The 21,483-nt window shown below is 36.2% G+C and overlaps 2 protein-coding genes across 2 annotated transcripts; both read left to right on the top strand.

The window, feature by feature from the left end:
• Positions 1-454: 454 nt before the first annotated feature.
• Positions 455-5,602, top strand: LOC149621188 (uncharacterized). The gene is made up of 3 exons (XM_089854721.1): positions 455-728; positions 4,406-5,044; positions 5,586-5,602. The coding sequence occupies exons 1-3, from the start codon at positions 455-457 to the stop codon at positions 5,600-5,602; spliced, it is 930 nt and encodes a 309-aa protein (XP_089710847.1).
• LOC149621187 (uncharacterized) lies at positions 3,322-20,959 on the top strand. Its single transcript, XM_089855771.1, has 7 exons — positions 3,322-3,590; positions 18,255-18,331; positions 18,393-18,513; positions 18,717-18,849; positions 18,933-19,001; positions 19,623-19,757; positions 19,846-20,959. The coding sequence occupies exons 2-7, from the start codon at positions 18,319-18,321 to the stop codon at positions 20,206-20,208; spliced, it is 834 nt and encodes a 277-aa protein (XP_089711897.1). The 5' UTR covers positions 3,322-3,590; positions 18,255-18,318; the 3' UTR covers positions 20,209-20,959.
• Positions 20,960-21,483: the final 524 nt, after the last annotated feature.

The raw sequence follows: 21,483 nt of genomic DNA, 5'->3' as shown, positions 1-21,483 counted from the left end.
ACTGCGAGCAGCTTGTGTCTATGAGGTGAGCGCATGATCGAGTTGGCTATAGTACACCCCAGATGCCAATTGCCAGCCACTGCCAGCCGCGCTAGGCTAAAAAATTAAAACCTTCTGCTAGAGATTATTTTTAGGCGGTAATTGGGGCAGTTGAGTACTATAACAACTTTAAATAATATAAAATGTTTAAGCCATACAGCTGGAAAACGGTAAATAAAAGAGTAAACTATTTCTCCAAAGAGCAAGAAAATCAGAACGGTGTAAGAGATAACTGATAACATATAGTTTTTCTAGAATTTAATCAAAAATAAAAGAAATGCACATGGATAAAAAAATTTATTATAAAAGTTAAAAGGAGGGTGAAATCAAGCGATTTTTTATCGATTCTTCTACTAAAACAGAGAAAATCGGGATTTTACGTCGCAGTCCATGAAAGTGTGAGTTCCTCTACTGAATGTCGAAGTCTAAAAACGATTTAGAATTGTCCCTTGAAAGAAATATGGAGAACGATTCAATTGTAGAATCTATGGAAGCACAGGAATCTAAAAATAAGTGTCATGAAAAAGGAAATATTGAACCAAGCTGCGCTTCACCGGAAATGACCCCGGTTGATCTGGAAAGCGACTTACCGGATATATCGCCTGAACTTGAAAACGATACTTCAGTGTCCAACTTAGATGCCCTTGAACCTTGCGCGTCAAACTATTCGTCTGCTAGTTCGAAAATTGGTAAGTAATTTTATTCTTAAAAAGTGTGAGTACCTAGAGAGAGAAAAGCCCTCTGGTACCGTGTTTGAAAATAAGATTGAGCAATATACCCAATGACGCGGGTAAAAATTGTGATTTTGAAAAGTCCATCAATTATGAGGGATCGTGTTTATTGGGAACAATTGAGTGGAAAGTATCAAAGAACATAGGGGTGAAACCTTTGGTTACAGATATATGCCCCCCCCCAAACATTGGCCATTAAAACAGGGAAATATCCAACAACGACTTTAATCCGAGTAACCAGCTTGTTTAGAACTAGCAGACAATTTCAATAACCTTCAATCTAAGTAAGCTTGTTAATGGCACTTGAAAAAGACTGTCGTACCTTTTCAGAACCGCGGGAAGCCTCCGTTTTCTGTTTCGTTTGCTCGAGGTTTTTACCTCTCCGAGTGACGTATGTCACGGAGAGGTTCTAATTTCAACGTGTCTGTGTGTCTGTCTGTTGTTACACCCACGTGACCGCGTTCGCAGTTTGCAAATCGGAGCAAACGTGTTCTCAATTTCCGGAAATTTCGAAAATTGTATTACAGTTAGAGGCTATTACTCCATTGCCTGTCTAACATCACCAGCCTCTGGTCTTTGTCCATCCCACATGGACACCAATCTGTACACACTGGCTTCTAATCACAATCATCTGCTGCTCTTTGTCCATCCCACATGGACACCAGTCTGTACACACTGGCTTCTAATCACCACCCTCTTGTGGTCTTTGTCCATCCCACATTTACACCAGTCTGTACACACTGGCTTCTAATCACCACCATCTTCTGGTCTTTGTCCATCCCACATGGACACCAGTCTGTACACCTGGCTTCTAATGAGATCCCCACCATCTTCTAGTCTTTGTCCATCCCACATGGACACCAGTCTGCACACCTGGCTTCTACTCCATCATCATCGTTAAGGTTAACGGCCAGGGTTACGAGAAACGTCCGGCCTCCCTAAGGTGGGGCTTCCACCAAAGGTTCACGCAATTGCGCTGTTCTTATCCATAGCTGCGATTCGAAACCCTTATATACTACCTATTTAGTAAGGCGAAGCAACCGGCGTATGCTTCATTTCAAACGCCAATATTAGTCAAGTCTCTCAAGAATGTTTAATTGTTCTTTTTTAAAACGATGTAACGTTCAATAAGGCGAATAACTAACGAAGAAAATATTAAATATTAATTATATTTATTTTAATATTTAAGATAATCTTGTTTCTCAATTCAAAATTAATACGGAAAGAGTTAAAAAGCAGCCTATGTTTTTGTCTGTGTGTGTCCGTCCGTTGTTACAGTAGTGCGCTGCGTTAGAAGTTCGTTTTGTTTTGATGTGTAAAGAAATCCTACAGAACCATAATATTCCCTTTATCCTTAATATAAAGTGAATATGTGGAAATATTTTTCGTAATTATGATGGATTTAGTACTTTTGTAGCTTTAAAGCTCTATTTCATTTTGATATTCCAAAGATTTTTTTAAATATTATTATTTAAAATGGATGTTTATATATTACTTAAGCTATACTAGATCTGTTTATACCATAATCCTTTTTTAAGTGAATACAAGCACAACGCTACTATGTTGGTCAAATGAACTTTTATTTGTCAATAGGCCTAGTGAACCAAAAAGTAAACGCTTGGTTTTCGTTTCTCTAATGCAGAGACATTAACGGTTCAGAGTGAGCCGAAAGTTAAATACACTTTTAAATAATTAGGCTTAAATCTGGGCCGCGTTCAGCAGAGCCCAGCGCTGTGAACAGTGTCCTACATAACGGGATTTTGTTTATGAATTATGACGTCATGGTGCTCAGCGCTGAGCTAGCGCGGTCTTCAAAGAAAATAGTTGGCTGTTTGGATAACGTGACGTAAAACGCGTAGTTCGCAGCTTGGCGAAAAAACCATGGAGGAATTAATACAAATAGCTTGATGATTCTGATGGGACTATAGCTATTTAATTGGCGTGAAATCAGTTGATCGCGCGAGAATTTTAAGAGATATGTTAGTTTCTAATTTTAATTATAAAAGTTGTTATGTATCTCTATAAATATGTTATCATACAATTTTTGTTAAGCCTTGGTACCTTGAACGCTTTATTGCGCTAGCGTCATTTATAAAACGCGGATGAGCGGAGAAAAGCTATGACGACAGAGCTCACCGGTAAACATTTCCAAAATCCGCTGTCTTTTTTGGTGAGCTCTGCTGAACGCAGCCCAGACCAGTGAAAGGTCTGATCGTAATCGGATTATAGCTTCGTGTTTTCATGCTTTTTATGATGCGCATTTACCTTCAGTGTGTGTAGCCACAAATTAGCTTTGGTGTTATGTAACGTTAAAAGTCATGTTGACAAAGTAAGAAAATCGTTGAGGTGAAACGAGAGGATAGTGTTTACATGGCAACCCTGTTGTGAATATGGCTTTGAACATAGAGGGCATACAGTTGTGGAGTAGAAAATTGGGGTAATATCCCTCCAAAGTTTTATCTCTTCATTTTCCGTTTTTCCCCCATCGGATAATTTTAATGTGTACAAGTATATCATTATTGGATGTAAAATGTCGTCTGATTTACAGTATATTTGCTATGCTTTGTATACTGCTTTAATATTTCATAAATTTTAACTTAAGAAACATTTCCATATCTGTGTAAATAAGTTTGTAAGTAGTCGTCTTGACTCGGAGAGGTAATATTTTGGTTTTCCCAACTTGTTTTCTCTAGTCTGAATACGTCATTCGTGTCTGTAAGACCTAACACCCACGGGATCCAATGGGACAGGGCGGAGTAATGACGGACATGAAAGAGGTGGGGCTTACTTGTCCACTGACACCGGCGTAAGAGTAGAAGCGTAAGATCTCGCAACTTATACCTTCTTATAGTATATTCCTTTTTGTTTTAACCATAGCTAAGTTATTAATTTGCAAAATGTGAAAATATCTCAGGGTTTGAAATGATTTTTAAAAAGTCTATCGAATCACGCGTTGCACTGTGATACCATAAGTTTATAAGACATGTTACATAAGTTTCTCAGTTGTTACTGAACACTTGTCATTAAGTAACGTTGGTGAAACAACATAGATTCTCGAAAAGTGACGCCTGGTTATGGCGATGTCAAAGGCTTAGTTCAGACTAAATAGGATGATGAAACTACAGCAAAACCGCGTGTAGTCAATTGACGTGTCGTTCGCGAACTAGCTCTCATTATGTCTCTAGCATTAGAAAGTATTAGAAGTGTCATACTAATGGCATATTTCTTATAAACTTATGGTGATACCAATTAACCAAAATTATGAAGTAAGGTCTGCATGGTGAGCAACTGATCACCAAAACTGATCAGGGATATCTTGCAACAGCCGACGATTTTCCATCTGAAAATTTCGCCCGAAGAGTATTTTTTTATACTATTTATACTCCAAATTTTTCCTATGAGTGATTTACATTTTTGGCTGGGCTCCATTCAACTATAATTTTCGTGATAATAAAACTTCTTCAGAAGTGAATAATAATCCCCTAAAATTTTGGAAATTCATAACCTTTTTTAAAACAAACCGAACGTTATATTATCTGGAAAATTTCTATCAAGGAGACACAAATTAACAGAGGGTTCAGCTTTTTGTGCTAACTTCGATTTAAACTTATATTCAAGGGTTAATTTTCTTTCAGTAGAAAAATCTAAGAATGAACTTTCAACTCGATACAAATATTCTAAAAATGATCAAGAACGTCGAATGCGAAAGAGGAACGTTGAAGAGATCTTCAAATGTGATGAGTGTGACTTTTCCAGCAAAGAGAATAGTCTTTTGATCACACATCAACTTATTCACACTGGGCAAAATCCATTCAAATGTGATCAGTGCGAATATAAATGTTCGCACAAGAGTAATTTGATAACACATCAACGCATTCACACTGGGGAAAAACCATTCAAATGTGATCAGTGTGAATATAAATGTACGCAAAAGAGTGGTTTGATCACACATCAACGCATTCACACTGGAGAAAAACCATTCAAATGTGATCAGTGTGAATTTAAATGTACCCAAAAGAGTGGTTTGATCACACATCAACGCATTCGCACTGGAGAAAAACCATTCAAATGTGATCAGTGTGAATTTAAATGTACCCAAAAGAAAGGTTTGATCACACATCAACGCATTCACACTGGAGAAAAACCATTCAAATGTGATCAGTGTGGATATGCCAGCAATAACAAGATTAGTTTAATCAGACACCAACGTATTCACAGTGGGGGAAAACCATTAAAATGTGATCAGTGTGATCATGCCTGCACACAGAAGAGTGGTTTGATCACACATCAACGCATTCACACTGGAGAAAAACCATTCAAATGTGATCAGTGTGAATATAAATCTACGCAAAAGAGTGGTTTGATCACATCAACGCATTCACACTGGAGAAAAACTATTCAAATGTGATCAGTGTGGATATATATGTTCGCAAAAGAATGCTTTGATCACACATCAACGCATTCACAGTAGTGAAAGCCCTTCAAATGTGATCAGTGTGATTATTCCAGCACGAAGAAGAATAATTTGATCAGACACCAACGCATTCACAGTGGTGAAAAACCATTCAAATGTGATCATTGTGATTATGCCTGCACTCAGAAGAGCCATTTGATCACACATCAATTCACTCACAGTGGAGAAAACCCTTCTAATGTGATCAGTGTGACTTTACCAGCAAGCCCTTAACACGTGATCGCAATAAATATTCAAAACCATTGACCAGTGACAACGTTAGCGCGTCGATGTGCTTATTGATCACTCATCAACGAATTCATGGTATTTATAAACTTCGTATTTGATCATTGTGATTTTAGGTGAGCTGCGAGAGTAATTTTATCAGACCCGTCAACGCGTTCACAGTTGAGTAAAACCCTTCTAATGTGATCAGTGTGACTTTACCAGCAAACCCTTAACACGTGATCGCAATAAATATTCAAAACCATTGACCATAACTTAATTTTCAAAAGAATTCTAAATGAAAACTGTTAAGAAACAGTAGTGGAGGATGCCAATGTTTAACCTTCATTATAAGTTAATACTACTAAATTTTTAACAATTTAAATTTTTTACTTCATACTCTGATTTTATTATAATTGAATTTTAATTGTTTGATTTTGTAACTTCGACCCATTTCATTTATTGAAAGAAAGTTAATTGTACAAGCATTTAATATTCGAACGAATATTAAAATTCATAAAATCTATTTAAAGAATATCAATTTTCAGATGGTAATTCAATTCAAGTGCCGATAAATTTTTCCTATGAGATAACAAATGAACTTTTTTGAGCGGTGCAGGACTGTATTTGAGATTTATTATATGAATAGACCCCTTCCTCCTATATAAGAATATATATATATATATATTCTTATATAGGAGGTAGTGAATGGACCTATCCATTGTTTTCCTGAAGAGAAACCAACACACAAGTGGGAGGTCTCCTTTTCAGCGTACTTCCCTCGCGCCAAGAAGTAATGCAACGTCCCGCCGACTACTGTTGCCTCTAACACGAGCAGCTTGCTTCGTCTAGAGTGAGATATAGACCGAGTGGGGAAAGGTGAAGCCCCGCCCTTTGACATGCGCGGTAACCACTGGATGTTTTACTTCCAAATAACAGGTAGATGGCGGGAAAATTTGGTCTTTGGCGCGAAATTTAAAAGGCTTCGTTTTACAACATTGGTGTTGATATAGATAATGTTAGCTCAAATCTTAATAAAATGTTAAATATTTGTGTTAAAATATATTTCCCACGATGTTTTAAACACAATATACACATTGTATATTACTAAATAATAAAGTAAATATGTCTAAGTTCATGATTTTAGCCATATTAAATGTATAATTACGGAAGTAGTTTGTCTTTGGGATTTGAATTTATTATTTCTTAAATAAATATGGGTTGTAAATGCCCATTTTCGAGTTTCAGAAAAACAAAAATGAATTTATATTTCGGATTATTTCCCAAATAATCCCAACGTTAGGAAATTTATCAGTGGACCGAGCAATGATGCCTTAAAATTTAGAATTTATAGTACAATTCCCAACATGTTTTATACACAACATACACATTGTTTACTGCTAAACAATAAAGGATTACATGTATTATTATTAATCCCGACGTTAGGAAAAATGGTTAAAATTATTTGTAGACCGATCGATGATGCCTAAATTGGAAAATACCTGCACTTGCGTCTTTGCAAGATCATGTCTTGTTTTTTTCAATGAAAGACTAATAGTTTTCCAATAGCTATTATGTTTGAAGGATCATTTTTCTCAGAATTTTCGCAGTTAATTCCACGATGAAGAGAGTAGTTTTGTAAAGTGCGGTGCTTGGAGTCAATTTAGCTACCAAACGATAATGAAACAGACTGAAAGTAAGTTTACTTTTGTTATTGTCATAACTTTGCATTAAAATAGCCGAAGCAAAACAAGTTTAACATACATTCATTCTATTTCATAATCGTGGTTATTTACATTTTTGGCCAAATCAATTAACTTCATGCGCCGTAATTTACAAAGACTTCTTTCCTCATCCCGCAATTAGCCACAATAAATCACAAAAACAACCAAGCAAGATATGTTATTAAATCTATACTTATTAAACATTTCCGCTGTTCATTCTTTTATTCATCATAGGGCTTCAATTGAAGGAACTGCATTTGAGAGTTTCTTTATTATGTCTACCAAAGAAATTCAGAGAAAAATTATAATTGAATGTTTATTGTGTATAATAAAAAGTTGTAAAACAACTCACGAGATTATGCACTTAGTACACATTTTCAATACAAAATTTCAAGAGAATAACGTATAAATGCAATAGTCACGCGTACAAATTTAAATTGGAAAAAAGAAAGTAGTAAATCAGTGATTTTTCTCTCTCTCATCTTTCAACATTCAGTAACCTTCGTTGCAGTCGAATTATTTTATGTACATCAGATAAGTTGTTCGAAAAAAGATCAAAAACGCTAGTTAAGGAATTGCATTTGCATCCTAATTGTTATACTGCCATTGTAAAATGTATTTTGGGCTGCGCAAATGTTTAGGAATAGAAGAATTAAGAGCATTTAATAGAGTCGAGAGCGGGAGAACATTATGAACTAACTTGTGAATAAAAGTATCATGATTCAGTCATTAATTTTGAGGAGATCAAGGATTGTCAATAATAGTCCATAATTATAAGTAGCTTTAGGTAAAAAGTATTTATGACTGAACTCTATAAAATTACGCTGTACTGCTTCTACTTTTTTTAGGAGAAAGTGGCTACAGCTATCCCAGGCAACCCAACCAAACAGCAATCTGGAACGAACTAGGCTTAAATAAAAAGATGTGGAAATGACGCAGAGATTTCAACTCACGACAAAACTTAAACGAAATGTCTAAGGAACGACGACATAAGCTAATTAATCAAAACTGTCTTTGTACACAAAGACGCGAAAAAGTAGGAGATAAGTGTAGAAAATTAATTGTTTGAAGTAACAGATATTCAAATTTTCATTTTTGAAGACGTGATTATAAAACATCAATTATTTGAAAACATTTCTTATCTTAGTTTTTTTCACCAAAATTCCTTAAGTAAAATGTTTTATCCTTAAACATGTGCATCATTTTAAAAATAGAAAACGTATGCATTTTATTTTCTTTTTAAAATTTAGAGTTAGTTTGAGTATTCGGGCCTAGAAGGAGAATAAAATGGGCAGAAAATTGTTGATAGCAGACAAAATAAAACAAGCATGAAAACTTAACAAAACGTGTTCGTTTATTTTAAAGTTTTCGAGGTTTCAAAAATTGACGTGTTGTATATCTCTCAAAGCTACAGATCCTTTTGACTCTAATAACTACATCACAGTCAAAGGGCGAATGTAATTTTCGGTTCGCAATATTTTCAATTTTGAAATATAAAAATAAATACTTCTAGCTCTATTTTTCAGATATCCGAGTATTTGAACTTCCTCGAAGCAAATGTTTCTCGAAAATAAACAGTAGTATCAAGGTAGTTTCTCTGAAACTTTTGTGAAAAAAACTAAGATAAGAAATTTTTTCAAATAATTGATGTTTTATAATCACGTCTTCAAAAATGAAAATTTGAATATCTGTTACTTCAAACAATTAATTTTCTACACTTATCTCTTACTTTTTCGCGTCTTTGTGTACAAAGACAGTTTTGATTAATATCTGTCACTTCAGTCTTAATATGAATTAAAACTGTTTAGAAACTAGTATTTTAAAACGTATACTGAAAAGCAGGCGCTCCATTTAAGTCTTGTGGTGTTGCGCGTATATTAGTTACCACGTTTGAACTAACAAGGCCCTAACCATCTATTATAGAAGTATTTATCTTGATTGCTTCAACGCCCAGTCCAACTCAAATTGCCTTCCCGTCGTTTTCACGTGCAAAGCACAGTGGATGCAATAATACAAATAGATTCCGAAGACTTAGGCTAAAAATTATTACGTAGACCTGTGTACAAAAACAATCTATACACCTGTGCACAAACATATCCCATAGACCTGCGCTGGGTGACCACATTTCCTAAATTTTATAATTTTTCCTATTTTCGGATGTCTTTCTATTAGTTCCTATAATTTCGATAATTTTCCTATATTTTCCTATTTTTTGAAACTGTAGATATTTTGTGTCTCACTTTTGGTTTTGTTATATATCACCAAAGCTATGGAAGCCTCTAAAAATATTTGTCAGGGAAGTCTGTGTGGTTTAAAAGTTATAGCATATGTTTCTAAGATTACGTTCCATAAGCATGACACTTCCTATATTTCGAAATACTAGAGACTTAATGAGAGCTAGTTCGAGAACGACGCGAGAATTGACTACACGCGATTTTCTACTCGATCTTCCTATTTAGTCTGTACTAAGCCTTTGACAGGGCCTCATCAGGCGTCGCTTTACGAGAATCTATGACGTTTCATTTACGTCACTTCGAGACAAGCTCTCAGTTTACAGTGACAAATTTATGTAACATATCTTACGAACTTATGGTTATAATTAAACCAAAGCTCCTTTGTAAATCTTGTCTTATTACTTTCAAAGCATTTGCAACCTATATTTTGCTATTTTTTCAAGAGTAGTTTACTTGTCTTTTCCTGTTTTTTTAATTATACATCTATATCTATATAAATCAAAGTCCTGACTGACTGACAGACTGACTGATAATAATCGCCCAGCCCAAACCGCTGGCCCCAGAAGGTTGAAAATTTGGAGGAACGTTACTCGTAAGTAGTAGGCGCGTACTAAGAAAGATTTTTCCAATCCGCCGCCATCTTCATAAATAGCGCCCAGAAATGTAACAAATCTTCTCTTTGTAAGAAAGTCCGTGAGTTTCAACCGATTTCACAAATATTTAGTACATTGGATTCCTTTAACCTATAGACGGGCTATATGGTCTTTCGGGATCGATTTGTTGCCATCATTTTAAATGGCGGCCAGATATTAAAAACCTTTCTTTATAGAATGTCTGCGTGTAAAGTAATAAAAAATGTCCCGACGAGCTGATGGGCGACGCCGAGTGCCTTCGCTCCTAGGATGCTACAAAAATATTAGTCGAATCAGTAAAATGTACCCATACTTGATGGAAGTTCTTACTACACTCAAGCGATGCCGCGGGTAACAGCTAGTCTCCTATAATTTCGTGTAAATCAATTGTAAATTTCCTATTTTCCTATAACTATTACAAGGTTATTTGTGGTCACCCTGAGTGCACAAACATATTTCGTAGATAACATAGACTTGTGAAAACACATGTCATATAATTGTGTACAAACAGATCCCGTAGACTTGTGCACAAACAGATCCCTTCGAATTGTGCACAAACAGATCCCGTAGACTTGTGCGCAAACAGATCCCTTAGAATTGTGCACAAACAGAACCCTTAGAATTGAGCACAAACTGATGTCATAGACTTGCGCACAAAATGATGTCATAGACTTACGCACAAACAGATGTCATAAACTTGTGCAAAAAGAGATGTTATATACCTGTACACAAAAATATTCCATGGACCTCGGCACAAAAACATTCCATACCCCTATGTTCAAAAAATGCTCAAGAATATCTCGTACACCAGTGCACAAAAATACTGCTAATCCATTTGCACAAAAATATCCCGTATCCATTTGCAGAAAAATGTTCTTTAGACCTGTGAACAAACAGATGCAGTGGCCATTGCAAAGACAGATTCCTTAGACCTCTGCACAAACCGATTCAGTAGGCTTGTGCACAAAAATATTCCGTAGACCTGTGCACAAACAGATACCGTAGACATGTGCACAAACAGATACCGTAGACATGTGCACAAACAGATACCGTAGACATGTGCACAAACAGATACCGTAGACATGTGCACAAACAGATTCCGGATACTTGGACACAAACGGAAGTCACAGGGTTGTGCACAAACAGATGTCATAGACTTGCACAAAAAATACATCGTAGACTTGCGCAATAAGAGATGTCAAGGATATGTGCATATCAGATTCCACGGACTAGTGCACAAACAGAAGTCTTAGACTTGTTTACAAACAGAAGTCATAGACCTGTTTCCATAAAGATTCCATACCCATTTGCACAAAACAATTTCATACCCATTTGCACGAAACGATTCCATACCCATTTGCACAAAACGATTCCATAGACCTGTGCACAAAAATATTCCATAGACCTGCGCCCAAAGAGATTCCATAAAACTGTGCCCAAAGAGATTCCATAAAACTGTGCACGAAAGATTCCCTAGACCTGTGCTCAAAAAAATATGCCGTGGCCTGTGCACAAACAGATGCCGTAGACCTGTAAATAAACAGATTCCGTAAACCTGTGCACAAACAGATGCCGTAAGCCTGTGTACAAAAAACATTCTATAGGCTTTTGCACATCAAGTTTCCATAGACGTATGCACAAAAGATTTCATGGAGATGTGCACAAAATATTTCATGGAACTGTGCACAAAACATTATATATGCTTGTGCACATAAAGATTCCTTAGACTTGAGCGCTAAAGATTCCATAGACCTGTGTACATAAAGATTTCATACCCATAGCACAAAACTATTCCATAACCATTTGCACAGAAATATTCCCTAGACCTGCGCACAAAATATTTCATAAAACTGTGCTGTGCACAAAAAGATTCCATTGACCTATGCACAAAATATTCTATTGGCTTTTGTATAAACATGTGACATAGACCTGTGTACAAAATATTCCATGGACCTGTGCACAAAAACATGCCTTGGACCTGTTCAGAAACATTCCATACCCCTATATGCTCAAAAATATTCCACACCCATTTGCACAAACATTTTCCGTAGACCCGTGCACAAACAGATTCCGTAGACTAGCGCATAAACAGATTTCATAGATTTGCGCACAAATATATTACGTAGACTCGTGCACAAATAGATTCCACAGACTTGTACACAAACAGAAGTCAGACGGTTTTGCACAATCCGATGTTATAGACTTGTGCACAAACAGATGTCATATGCTTGTGTAAAAAACTGATTTCATAGACTTCCTCAAAAAAAGATGTCATCGACATTTGCACAAGAGATTCCGTAGACTTGTGCACATAAAGATTCTTCAGACTTGTACACAAACATATTTTGTAGACCTGTACACACAGATACCATAGACTTGTGCAAAAATAGATGTCAAATATTTGTGCAAAAACACATACCTTAGACTTTTGCACAAACTGATGCCATAGACTTGTGCACAATCATATGTCCTAGACCGGTGTACAAAACATTCTATAGATTTGTGCACAAACATGAGTCATATACCTGTACACAAAAATATTCCACGGACTTCTGCACAAAAACATTCCATATACCTGTACACAAAAATATTCCATGGACTTCTGCACAAAAACATTCCATATCCCTATGCTCAAAAATGTTCCTTACCCATTTGCACAAAAATATCACGTTCACCTGTGCACAAAAATATCACGTACACCTGTGCACAAAAATTATCGGTATCCATTTTCGCAAAAATATTCCGTACACCTGGGCACAAAAATATTCCAAATCCATTTTCACCATAATATTCCATACACCTATGCACAAAAATATTCCGTACACCTGTGAACAAAAACATTTCGTGCACCTGTGCACAAAAATATTCCGTACAATTGTGCATAAAAATATTCCGTACACCAATGCATAAAAATATTTCGTACACTTGTGCACTAAGAAATGTCGCAGACTCGCGCAAAAAGAGATGTTATAGACATGTGCACATCAGATTCCATAGAGTTATGCACAAACATTTTCAATGCCCCTATGCTCAAAAAGATTTCAAACCCTTATGCTCAAAAAGATTCCATACCCATTTGCACAAAAATAATACGTAGACCCGTGCTCAAAAATATTCCGTAGACCTTTGCACAGACAGAAGTCACTCGCGTGTGCACAAACAGATGTCATAGACTTGTGAATAAACAGATGTTATAGACTTGTGCACAAAGAGATCTTATAGACTTGTTCACACACAGGTGTTATAGACTTGTTCACAAGCAGGTGCTTTAGAATTGATCACAAACAGGTGTTATAGACTTGTTCACAAACAGGTGTTATAGACTTGTTCACAAACAGTTGTTTTAGTCTTGTGTACAAACAGATGTTTTAGACTTGAGCATAAACAAATGTTATTGACTTGCGCAAAAAGAGATGTCATAGAAATGAGCAAATCAGATTCCATAGACCTGTGCACAAACAGAGGTCGTAGACCTGTGAACAAACAGAAGTCGTAGACCTGTGCACAAACAGAAGTCGTAGACCTGTGCAAATAAAGATTTTTCACTTGGACACATAAAGATTCTTCAGACTTGTGTGTGCACATAATGTTTCTTCAGACTTGTGTGTGCACATAATGTTTCTTCAGACTTGTGTGCACATAATGTTTTTTCAGACTTGTGTGCACATAATGTGTCTTCAGACTTGTGTGCACATAAAGTTTCTTCAGACTGGTGTGCACATAATGTTTCTTCAGACTTGTGTGCACATAAAGATTCTTCAGACTTGTGTGCACATAATGATTCTTCAGACTTGTGTGCACATAAATGTACCATAGACCCATGAACAAAAAATTCCATAGACCTGTGCACAGAAGATTCCATACTCCTATACTCAAAAGGATTCCATGCAGATTTGCACAAAAACATTCCATAGGCCTGTGTAAAACAATATTCCAGAGGCCTGTGTAAAACAATATTCCAGAGGCCTGTGTAAAACAATATTCCATAGGCCTGTGCACGAAATGATTGCATAGGCCTCTGCACAAAGAGATTTTATACTCCTTTGCACAAAAATATTCTGTAGGTCTGCGCTTAAACAGATTCCGCAGACTTGTACACAAACAGATGTTATAGTTTAGACTCGTGTAAAAATTTAATTACCTATAATTGGTAATTATCTTTAATTGCTTATTTTGTTTAATTATCTTTAATTGCTTATTTTGTTTAATTATCTTTAATTGCTTATTTTGTTTAATTATCTTTAATTGCTTATTTTGTTTAATTATCTTTAATTGCTTATTTTGTTTAATTATCTTTAATTGCTTATTTTGTTTAATTATCTTTAATTGCTTATTTTGTTTAATTATCTTTAATTGCTTATTTTGTTTAATTATCTTTAATTGCTTATTTTGTTTAATTATCTTTAATTGCTTATTTTGTTTAATTATCTTTAATTGCTTATTTTGTTTAATTAAGTTTAATCTGTACTTCGCAACTAAATTAGCTGGACACGTAATAGTTATAATGCCCTACCAATTTGATTATCCGCAGTAAAACGACGTAAGTCCTAGAATGACTTTCTTTATTACTTAACCCAAGCAAAAAAAGTCTTAAGTTCCACAGTTTAAAGGTAAACCACGTAATTCGGAGCAGGTACTTAAAACTATTAAAAACAATACTTGAACTTTGTTTTTCTTAATGAAACAAAAATTGGCGCCCACTTTAAAAATGGTGCTTTTATTTAAGACCGTTTTCAAATCTGTCAAACGTATAGTTATTTTTGTAAGGGTAGTTACAAAATGGGTAAGTTTGGAAAATTTCCCATGTTATTTCTATGGAGATTCTCTAGTTTTTCGCCAAAATCTGTGATTAATTTTATGGAAATGAAAACCACCCTTAGAAACTTTATGCTTTATAAAATAAACTATTAGGTGGATCATCTTGAAATTTTTACCACATATTAAGGGCCCGGATTTTAGTTCAGTAGAAAAATTTCGAAACAGTAAACTTAATACGAAAAAAGTTAAAACCAATCCAAAAACCTTCCTTATACATTAAAGCCGTCATCAGGCCTTATCTAAGGGAGCTACCGCTCCCTTAGAATAGTCTTGGTGACGTGCCTACAAAAATGTAACTTAGCGTCGAATATAGTACCCAAATCTTTTATTGTTTAGTAATAAACAATGTGTATGTTGTGTTTAAAACTGTACATCGTGGGAAATATTTTTAACACAAATATTCACCTTTTTATTAAGATTTGAAGTAACATTATCTATATCAACACCAATGTTGTGAAAGGAACCATTTTAAATTTCGCGCCAAAGTGTAGATTTTCCCGCCATCTACGTGTTGTTGTTGGAAGTAAAACATCCAGTGGTTACCGCGCATGTCAATGGGCGGGGCTTCACCTTTCCCCACTCGGTCTATATCTCACTCTAGCTTCGTCGAGGGCGTGATCCAATGGGCTATGGCCCAGTATTTTTACCTCTCCGAGTGACGATGACGTCACGTAGAGGTATTGCACTGGACGTGTGTGTGTGTGTCTGTCACACCCCACGTGACCGCGTTCGCATTTTGCGTATCGGAGCAAACGTGTTCCCAATTTCCGGACTGCATTGACAGTTCACGGAAATTTGGAAAATTGTGTTTGTCTCCGCTGGCTATTCTACTTGAGTTCCCACACCACCAGTTTTGGTTTTCGTCCACTTCACATGGAAATTAGTCTGGCTTCTGTTCTTCGTCAATTTCACATTGACATCAGCTTCTATGCACCACCATCTTCAGGTTTTTGTCCATTCCACTTGGACGCCAGTCAGTACATTCTGGCTTCTTTTCCTTCGTCATCGTTTGGTTTCAAGATATACGCGGCGATCGGCTAGGGTTACGAGAAACGTCTAGCCTCCCAATGGCAGGGCTTCCACCATCGGTTCACGCGAATGCGATATTATCTATTATTATAATGGAAACGAATCGTATATATACCCAAAATTTGAAGAAAGCGGGCAAGAGGGGTACCCTTCACTTTAAACGTCAATATTAGCAAAGTTTCGAAAGATAATAGAAACAACTTTATTTTAAACGATTTAACTATTTTTAAAGTTATTTACTGGCGATTAAAATAATTAATATCATTCATATTTAATTAATTATTTAAGATAAACTTATTTCTTTGAAGTGACACAAGTGAGAGTTTATATAGAACGAGTAATGAAGATTGCATCTGAATGGAAACACTACACGCATATCAAAGTTAATATAAAGCGAGTAGGATGATAAGATCTCTTACAAAACGATAACATTTCCTTTTTGCAGAATATTAAATGGAAATATTTTAAATAATTTTCGGCATTACGATTCTTTTAGTAGTTGTGTAGCTATAAAGCTCTGTTTCATCTCAATATTCCAAGAACATCCTTTGATATTAACATTTCAAATTTGGTGTTTACTTTTTAATTCAGCTTTACTACATTTATATATAGTGTAAACGCAACTTTTAATTTCACCACATAAAATGGATTTTAATACTTCGTCTCGCTGTAAGCAGTCTGGGAAATAAGGATATTTTTAAACTAGTCCTTGGGACCAGTGATCCCCCTAGTCCCCGAAATAATTAACTGGTCTCCGGACTGGTCCCAGCCTTTGTTCTCCTATAGATTTGCAATTAATAATCTGGTCCTGAGGACCAGTAACCCCCACTTCTTGAATTAAAAAACTAGTCCAAGCAATTAATAAACTGGTTTTGGACCAGAGGAAGTGTGCTATTTCCCAGACTGTCTGTAAGTGTTGAAGCGATTGAGTCTATGAAACAAGATACCCTAGATTTAAACTAGAATTGACCATGTTTCGTGTCCTATCAAGAAGTTATATCAGTATCTCAGAGAGAAGATATAAATTCGCCAGATTTCCAGCTTTATTTCCAGTCCTAACGTAGGTCCGCAGTCAATCCCCGTCTCTAAATTACAACCAGCATCTCATTGGTTCTTGAAAACTCACGTCAGCGCGACGACGCGAGTGAGGAAAATTTCCGACTGACTAGAGCGAAATAGCCCGGCGCCTCCTTTTACGTCCCCCCTTGTATTTTGAAAGGGGGACTGGGACTATGGCGCGCGAATACAAAGGCATCTTATATCTTCTCTCTGAGATACTGATATAACTTCTTGGTCCTATTACAAGAGGTGTTAACGGTTCAGAGTGAGCCGAAAGTTAAATACACACTTAAGTGAAAGATATTAGGTCCTCATTAGACTTATGACAATACACAGGGAAATATTAAACGATTAAACCTTTACAAATGGCCTTCGCGATATCCCGCCAATTTGAGCTACGTATTTCCGGTTTTCTCATTGCCTGGTGGACCCATGGACGAAGTAATACTGAAGAACTAATGGCAGCCCATTACTGCCCCCATTACTAAGCGACAAAACAACCAATGTAAAGCTTACAGCTCCAGAATGGAGGGGGTTATGAAAATGCGGAGTCAAATCCCGGAAAACGCTAGCGCCATCTAGACAAAATAAGACGTTAGCTGCTTCCCTCGTTAGAACGTTGATTCCCCCACCATCCGGTTAGCTACTATCTGCCGCTAGATGGCGAATCAAGAAGTATTTTTCAACTTTCTCCATCTGCCATCCGTCCTTCAGCATTAGTTTGTCCATGGTGGACCTGTGTTTGGAAAGTAAATTCGTCTCGACTCGGAGAGGTTTATTTTGGTTTCCCAACTAGTTATTTCTGGATTGGTTTCATCCGGTTTTGTCAATGGTTTTCTAAGTTTGAATAGAGCTCTCTCTCAGAAGCCTTAGTGTGACGTCATCCATGCTATTTGCCCATATAACCAAAGCGGTACCAAACATGGCCGCCCACTGCCAAAGCCCATGACGTTTTGCCTAGGCACTGACGTCACAAATGAGATACCTCTATAGAGTGCTGTCAGAAGCGCGGGTGTGACGTCACCCATGCTGTTTTCCCATAAAGAAAAAACGGTAAATGTCATGGCCGCCCATTGCTAAAGGCAGACTCGTGACGTTTAACCTTGGATCTGACGTCACAACTGACAGCACTCTATTCTTTCGAACTTTGCTGTCGTAGAGAGCTTTACTAGTTTACGAATATAAAGTTGACACGAATTTGTTGCTGTTTTTATAATTTTTTATTTAAATAATTTTCATAACATATTTTAGGAAATAGTAGTACCAGTAACAATAATAACACTAACTGAAATATTAGAATTTTCTTTTAGTTTAGGAAAATATCACAGTGACAGGCTTAGGAAACTTTTGGAAATTTTGGCTTTGGAAATTACTATGGCGCATAAAGGTAAAAAATTGAACTAAACCAATTACTGTCTGACAAATTAGAAATCCATTATGTTTTGCAGAACCTATCCATAGAATAAAACTCAGTAATGCAGTTTTTCAAAGATGGACAACAGAGAAGAATCGGTGGGGTATAGGATCACAAAATGATAAATTTGTGACATTCCTACTTGACAAACTGCAGTAAGTTTTTGAGGCCTGTTCTTACTTCTTACGCTATTGCGACCCCCAACCCTCTTTTTGACAGTAATAATTATACTGTTAACTAATATATATATATATATATATATATATATATATATATATATATATATATATATATATATATATATATATATATATATATATATATATATATATATATATATATGTTTATTGAAAACAAGTCAAGGGGAAATGTGTAATAAATGGACCCAAAGTGTGTTCGATACCACTGAGAAAAATATTCAAACTGACCCCATTACCACGTTTGAGACGATGAAATCTCCACGGTTTCCTCCTCAAAGAAATTATATGAAGGTTGTAATTCATATTTGTTTTAAGAGACCCATGCTGTAAATTTATATTTTACAATAAAACTATAAAACTGAAATTTATTTTAGGAAATGGAGTGTAACCACAACCACAACCACCAAAGCAAAGATGATCAAATCAAGGAACTGAAAGCCAAGGTAATTTACATGGAATTCCACGAAGGTCGTTCTTTTTGGGCTGGGTGTCCCCTATGTCTTAAAAAAAGTTTATTCTCACACAAATAAAATGGGAAAACAGTTCTGAAAAATGGCGCTAAGTGGCAGCACTTGTCACTAGGTACACTTGGAGACGTTCATAGCAGCACATGACCCACAAATATTTCTGCTCCATTATACACTTTCCTTCATGTTAAAGCAAGTCTCGGCTGTGGTTAAGTTTAAACAAATGCCACTAATGTTCCTATAATCGAGGGGTGGAATTGACTGACCCTCTAAGTCTAAGCTTATTAAAAGATAGTTTTAGCTCCGCCCTCACGGACGAGTTCTGATTGGCTCCTGCCTTTGGCAAGGTAAAATTTGTGTGTAGAAGATCAGCCATATTGTTAGGGTTTTGCATAAATAGGTGATACTATGAACATTTTACATGTAAAAGCGCCATACATTAGTTTAAATTTAACCAAGAAAATATCGGAAAATATCATGTGGCGCCATCAAACGGAATTTGAATCAGTATTGGTTTAACCGATACAATACTATCTTGAAATAATCAGTATCACTGCCAATACCGATATGTACAGGTTTTAATTTTTTTTTGCGTAGTGTGATGTTTTAATTCTGAACATGAGGAATGAGAAAATGAAAATTACACTACCGCTAAATCATCAACGAGAGGAAACAGAAAGACTAAGTGCGGAAAGTGAAAGGCTCAATACAGTCATTGAAGAATTGAAAAAGGTATGTTCATGTCAATGAAAAGCGGAATAATGGTTGAGGTTTAGGTTTAATCATTGTTAATTTACAAAATGACGTCACTAATCAAAAGGCCAGCAACGAATGCGTGAAAGATGAACCAGTTGAAAATGATTATCAAAATACTAACGATGAATGCCTCAAAGCTGAACCAATTGAGTATGGTTCGGAAATGTATAGCCAAGAAATGCCAATTGGCAAAAAACTGAGCGAAAAACGATTCAGATGTGATCAGTGTGACTTTGGATGCAAGAGCGAGGGTTATTTCATTAGACACAAACGAATCCATAGTTGTGAAAAACCATTCAAATGTGATCATTGTGAGTTTAGATGCAAGAACACGAGTGATTTGATCATACATCAAAACATTCACAGTGGTGAAAACCCTTCAAATGTGATCAGTGTGAATATGCAAGTAAGTGGAAGAGCGCTTTGATCAGACATCAACGCATTCACCGTGGTAAAAAACCATTCAAATGTGATCAATGTGACTATGGATGCTCGAAAAAGACTACTTTGATCATACATCAAGGAATTCATAGAAGTGAAAAACCTTTAAAATGCGATCACTGCATGTTTAGATGTAAGAACAAGAGAGGTTTGATCAAACATCAACGCGTTCACAGTGGTGAAAAACCCTTCAAATGTGATCAGTGAGAGTGATTATGGGTGCGCGGTCAATAGTAATTTGATCAGACATAAACGCATTCACAGTTGTTGTGAAAAGATATTCAAATGCGATCAATGTGACTATACTGGCAACTATAAGCATAATTTGATCAATCATCAATGCAATCACTTCGTTAAAAAGCACTTCAAATGTAAACAGTATAACTCTTCTAAGGTGCAGAAGATTACTTTGATCACATATCGATGTAGAAAACTTGCGACATAGAATGGATTTATCAGTCAAATCTCACTTATGGGAACCTGAAATAGATTTAACATAACATAACAGAAAAGAATGTTTGCCCACTGAAAAAGCTGGAACAAGACCGTTGTTGCGTCAAAATGCACTAATCGGCCAAATTAGAATTGGTAGTATCTACTCTGGAAGATGAAGACACTTGCTGTGCTAAATATTTTTTTAGAAGTTAAAAACCGGTTTTTGAAGATAATTTTAATTTTATAAGTGCCAAACTATAAAGAGGCAAAAAAGGTTTAATAAATGTGCCTATGGAAATCCGCATCTTTTTTCTTTATAAGCATGAGTTGAATCACAAGACATCCGCCGCTTTTACTTTAAATTTTGATGACACCTAACCCTAATCGCCTATAGAGTGCTGTCAGAAGCGCCAGTGTGACGTCACCCATGCGGTTTTCCCATAAAGAAAAAAACGGTAACTGTCATGGCCGCCCATTGCTAAAGGCAGACTCGTGACGTTTAACCTTGGATTTGACGTCACAACTGACAGCACTCTATATAGATCTCGCACTCTCTTAGAACGGCCGATCCCGATGTTAACACTTTTTACTAGGTATTTAACACTGTTTATTGTTCATTTATCCCTTGCGTTATTTCACTAATTGTAGGGTAATGACAGTGCTACGTGAGCAAACACCCTTCTATATCATAGCTCAGTGTCACAGCCCCTACTTGGCGCGTACAGTATCCCATCTTAAAAGAGTGCGCCAAGAAGGGGGATACACAGTCTACACCCCTCTCTACGCCCACTGGTTTGCAGTCTGGGAAATAAGGATATTTTTTAAA

The sequence above is a fragment of the Phalangium opilio genome, unplaced genomic scaffold (genome assembly GCF_054372755.1).
Source record: "Phalangium opilio isolate 3A_F unplaced genomic scaffold, DU_Popi_V2 ptg000209l_1, whole genome shotgun sequence".
In the NCBI taxonomy this organism is placed as follows: Eukaryota; Metazoa; Arthropoda; class Arachnida; order Opiliones; family Phalangiidae; genus Phalangium; species Phalangium opilio.
Note: the sequence above shows the minus strand (reverse complement) of the source record. Positions and strands in the feature narration are given on the sequence as shown.

Bases quoted from the DNA above. Each gene is read 5' to 3' on its own strand.
- LOC149621188 (XM_089854721.1), top strand. From the start codon at position 455: ATGTCGAAGTCTAAAAACGATTTAGAATTGTCCCTTGAAAGAAATATG. The intron at 729-4,405 runs GTAAGTAATTTT...ATTTTCTTTCAG, and splicing joins GTCTGCTAGTTCGAAAATTG to TAGAAAAATCTAAGAATGAA.
- LOC149621187 (XM_089855771.1), top strand. The intron at 18,850-18,932 runs GTTGTAATTCAT...AATTTATTTTAG, and splicing joins CTCAAAGAAATTATATGAAG to GAAATGGAGTGTAACCACAA. The intron at 19,002-19,622 runs GTAATTTACATG...TTTTTTGCGTAG, and splicing joins TCAAGGAACTGAAAGCCAAG to TGTGATGTTTTAATTCTGAA.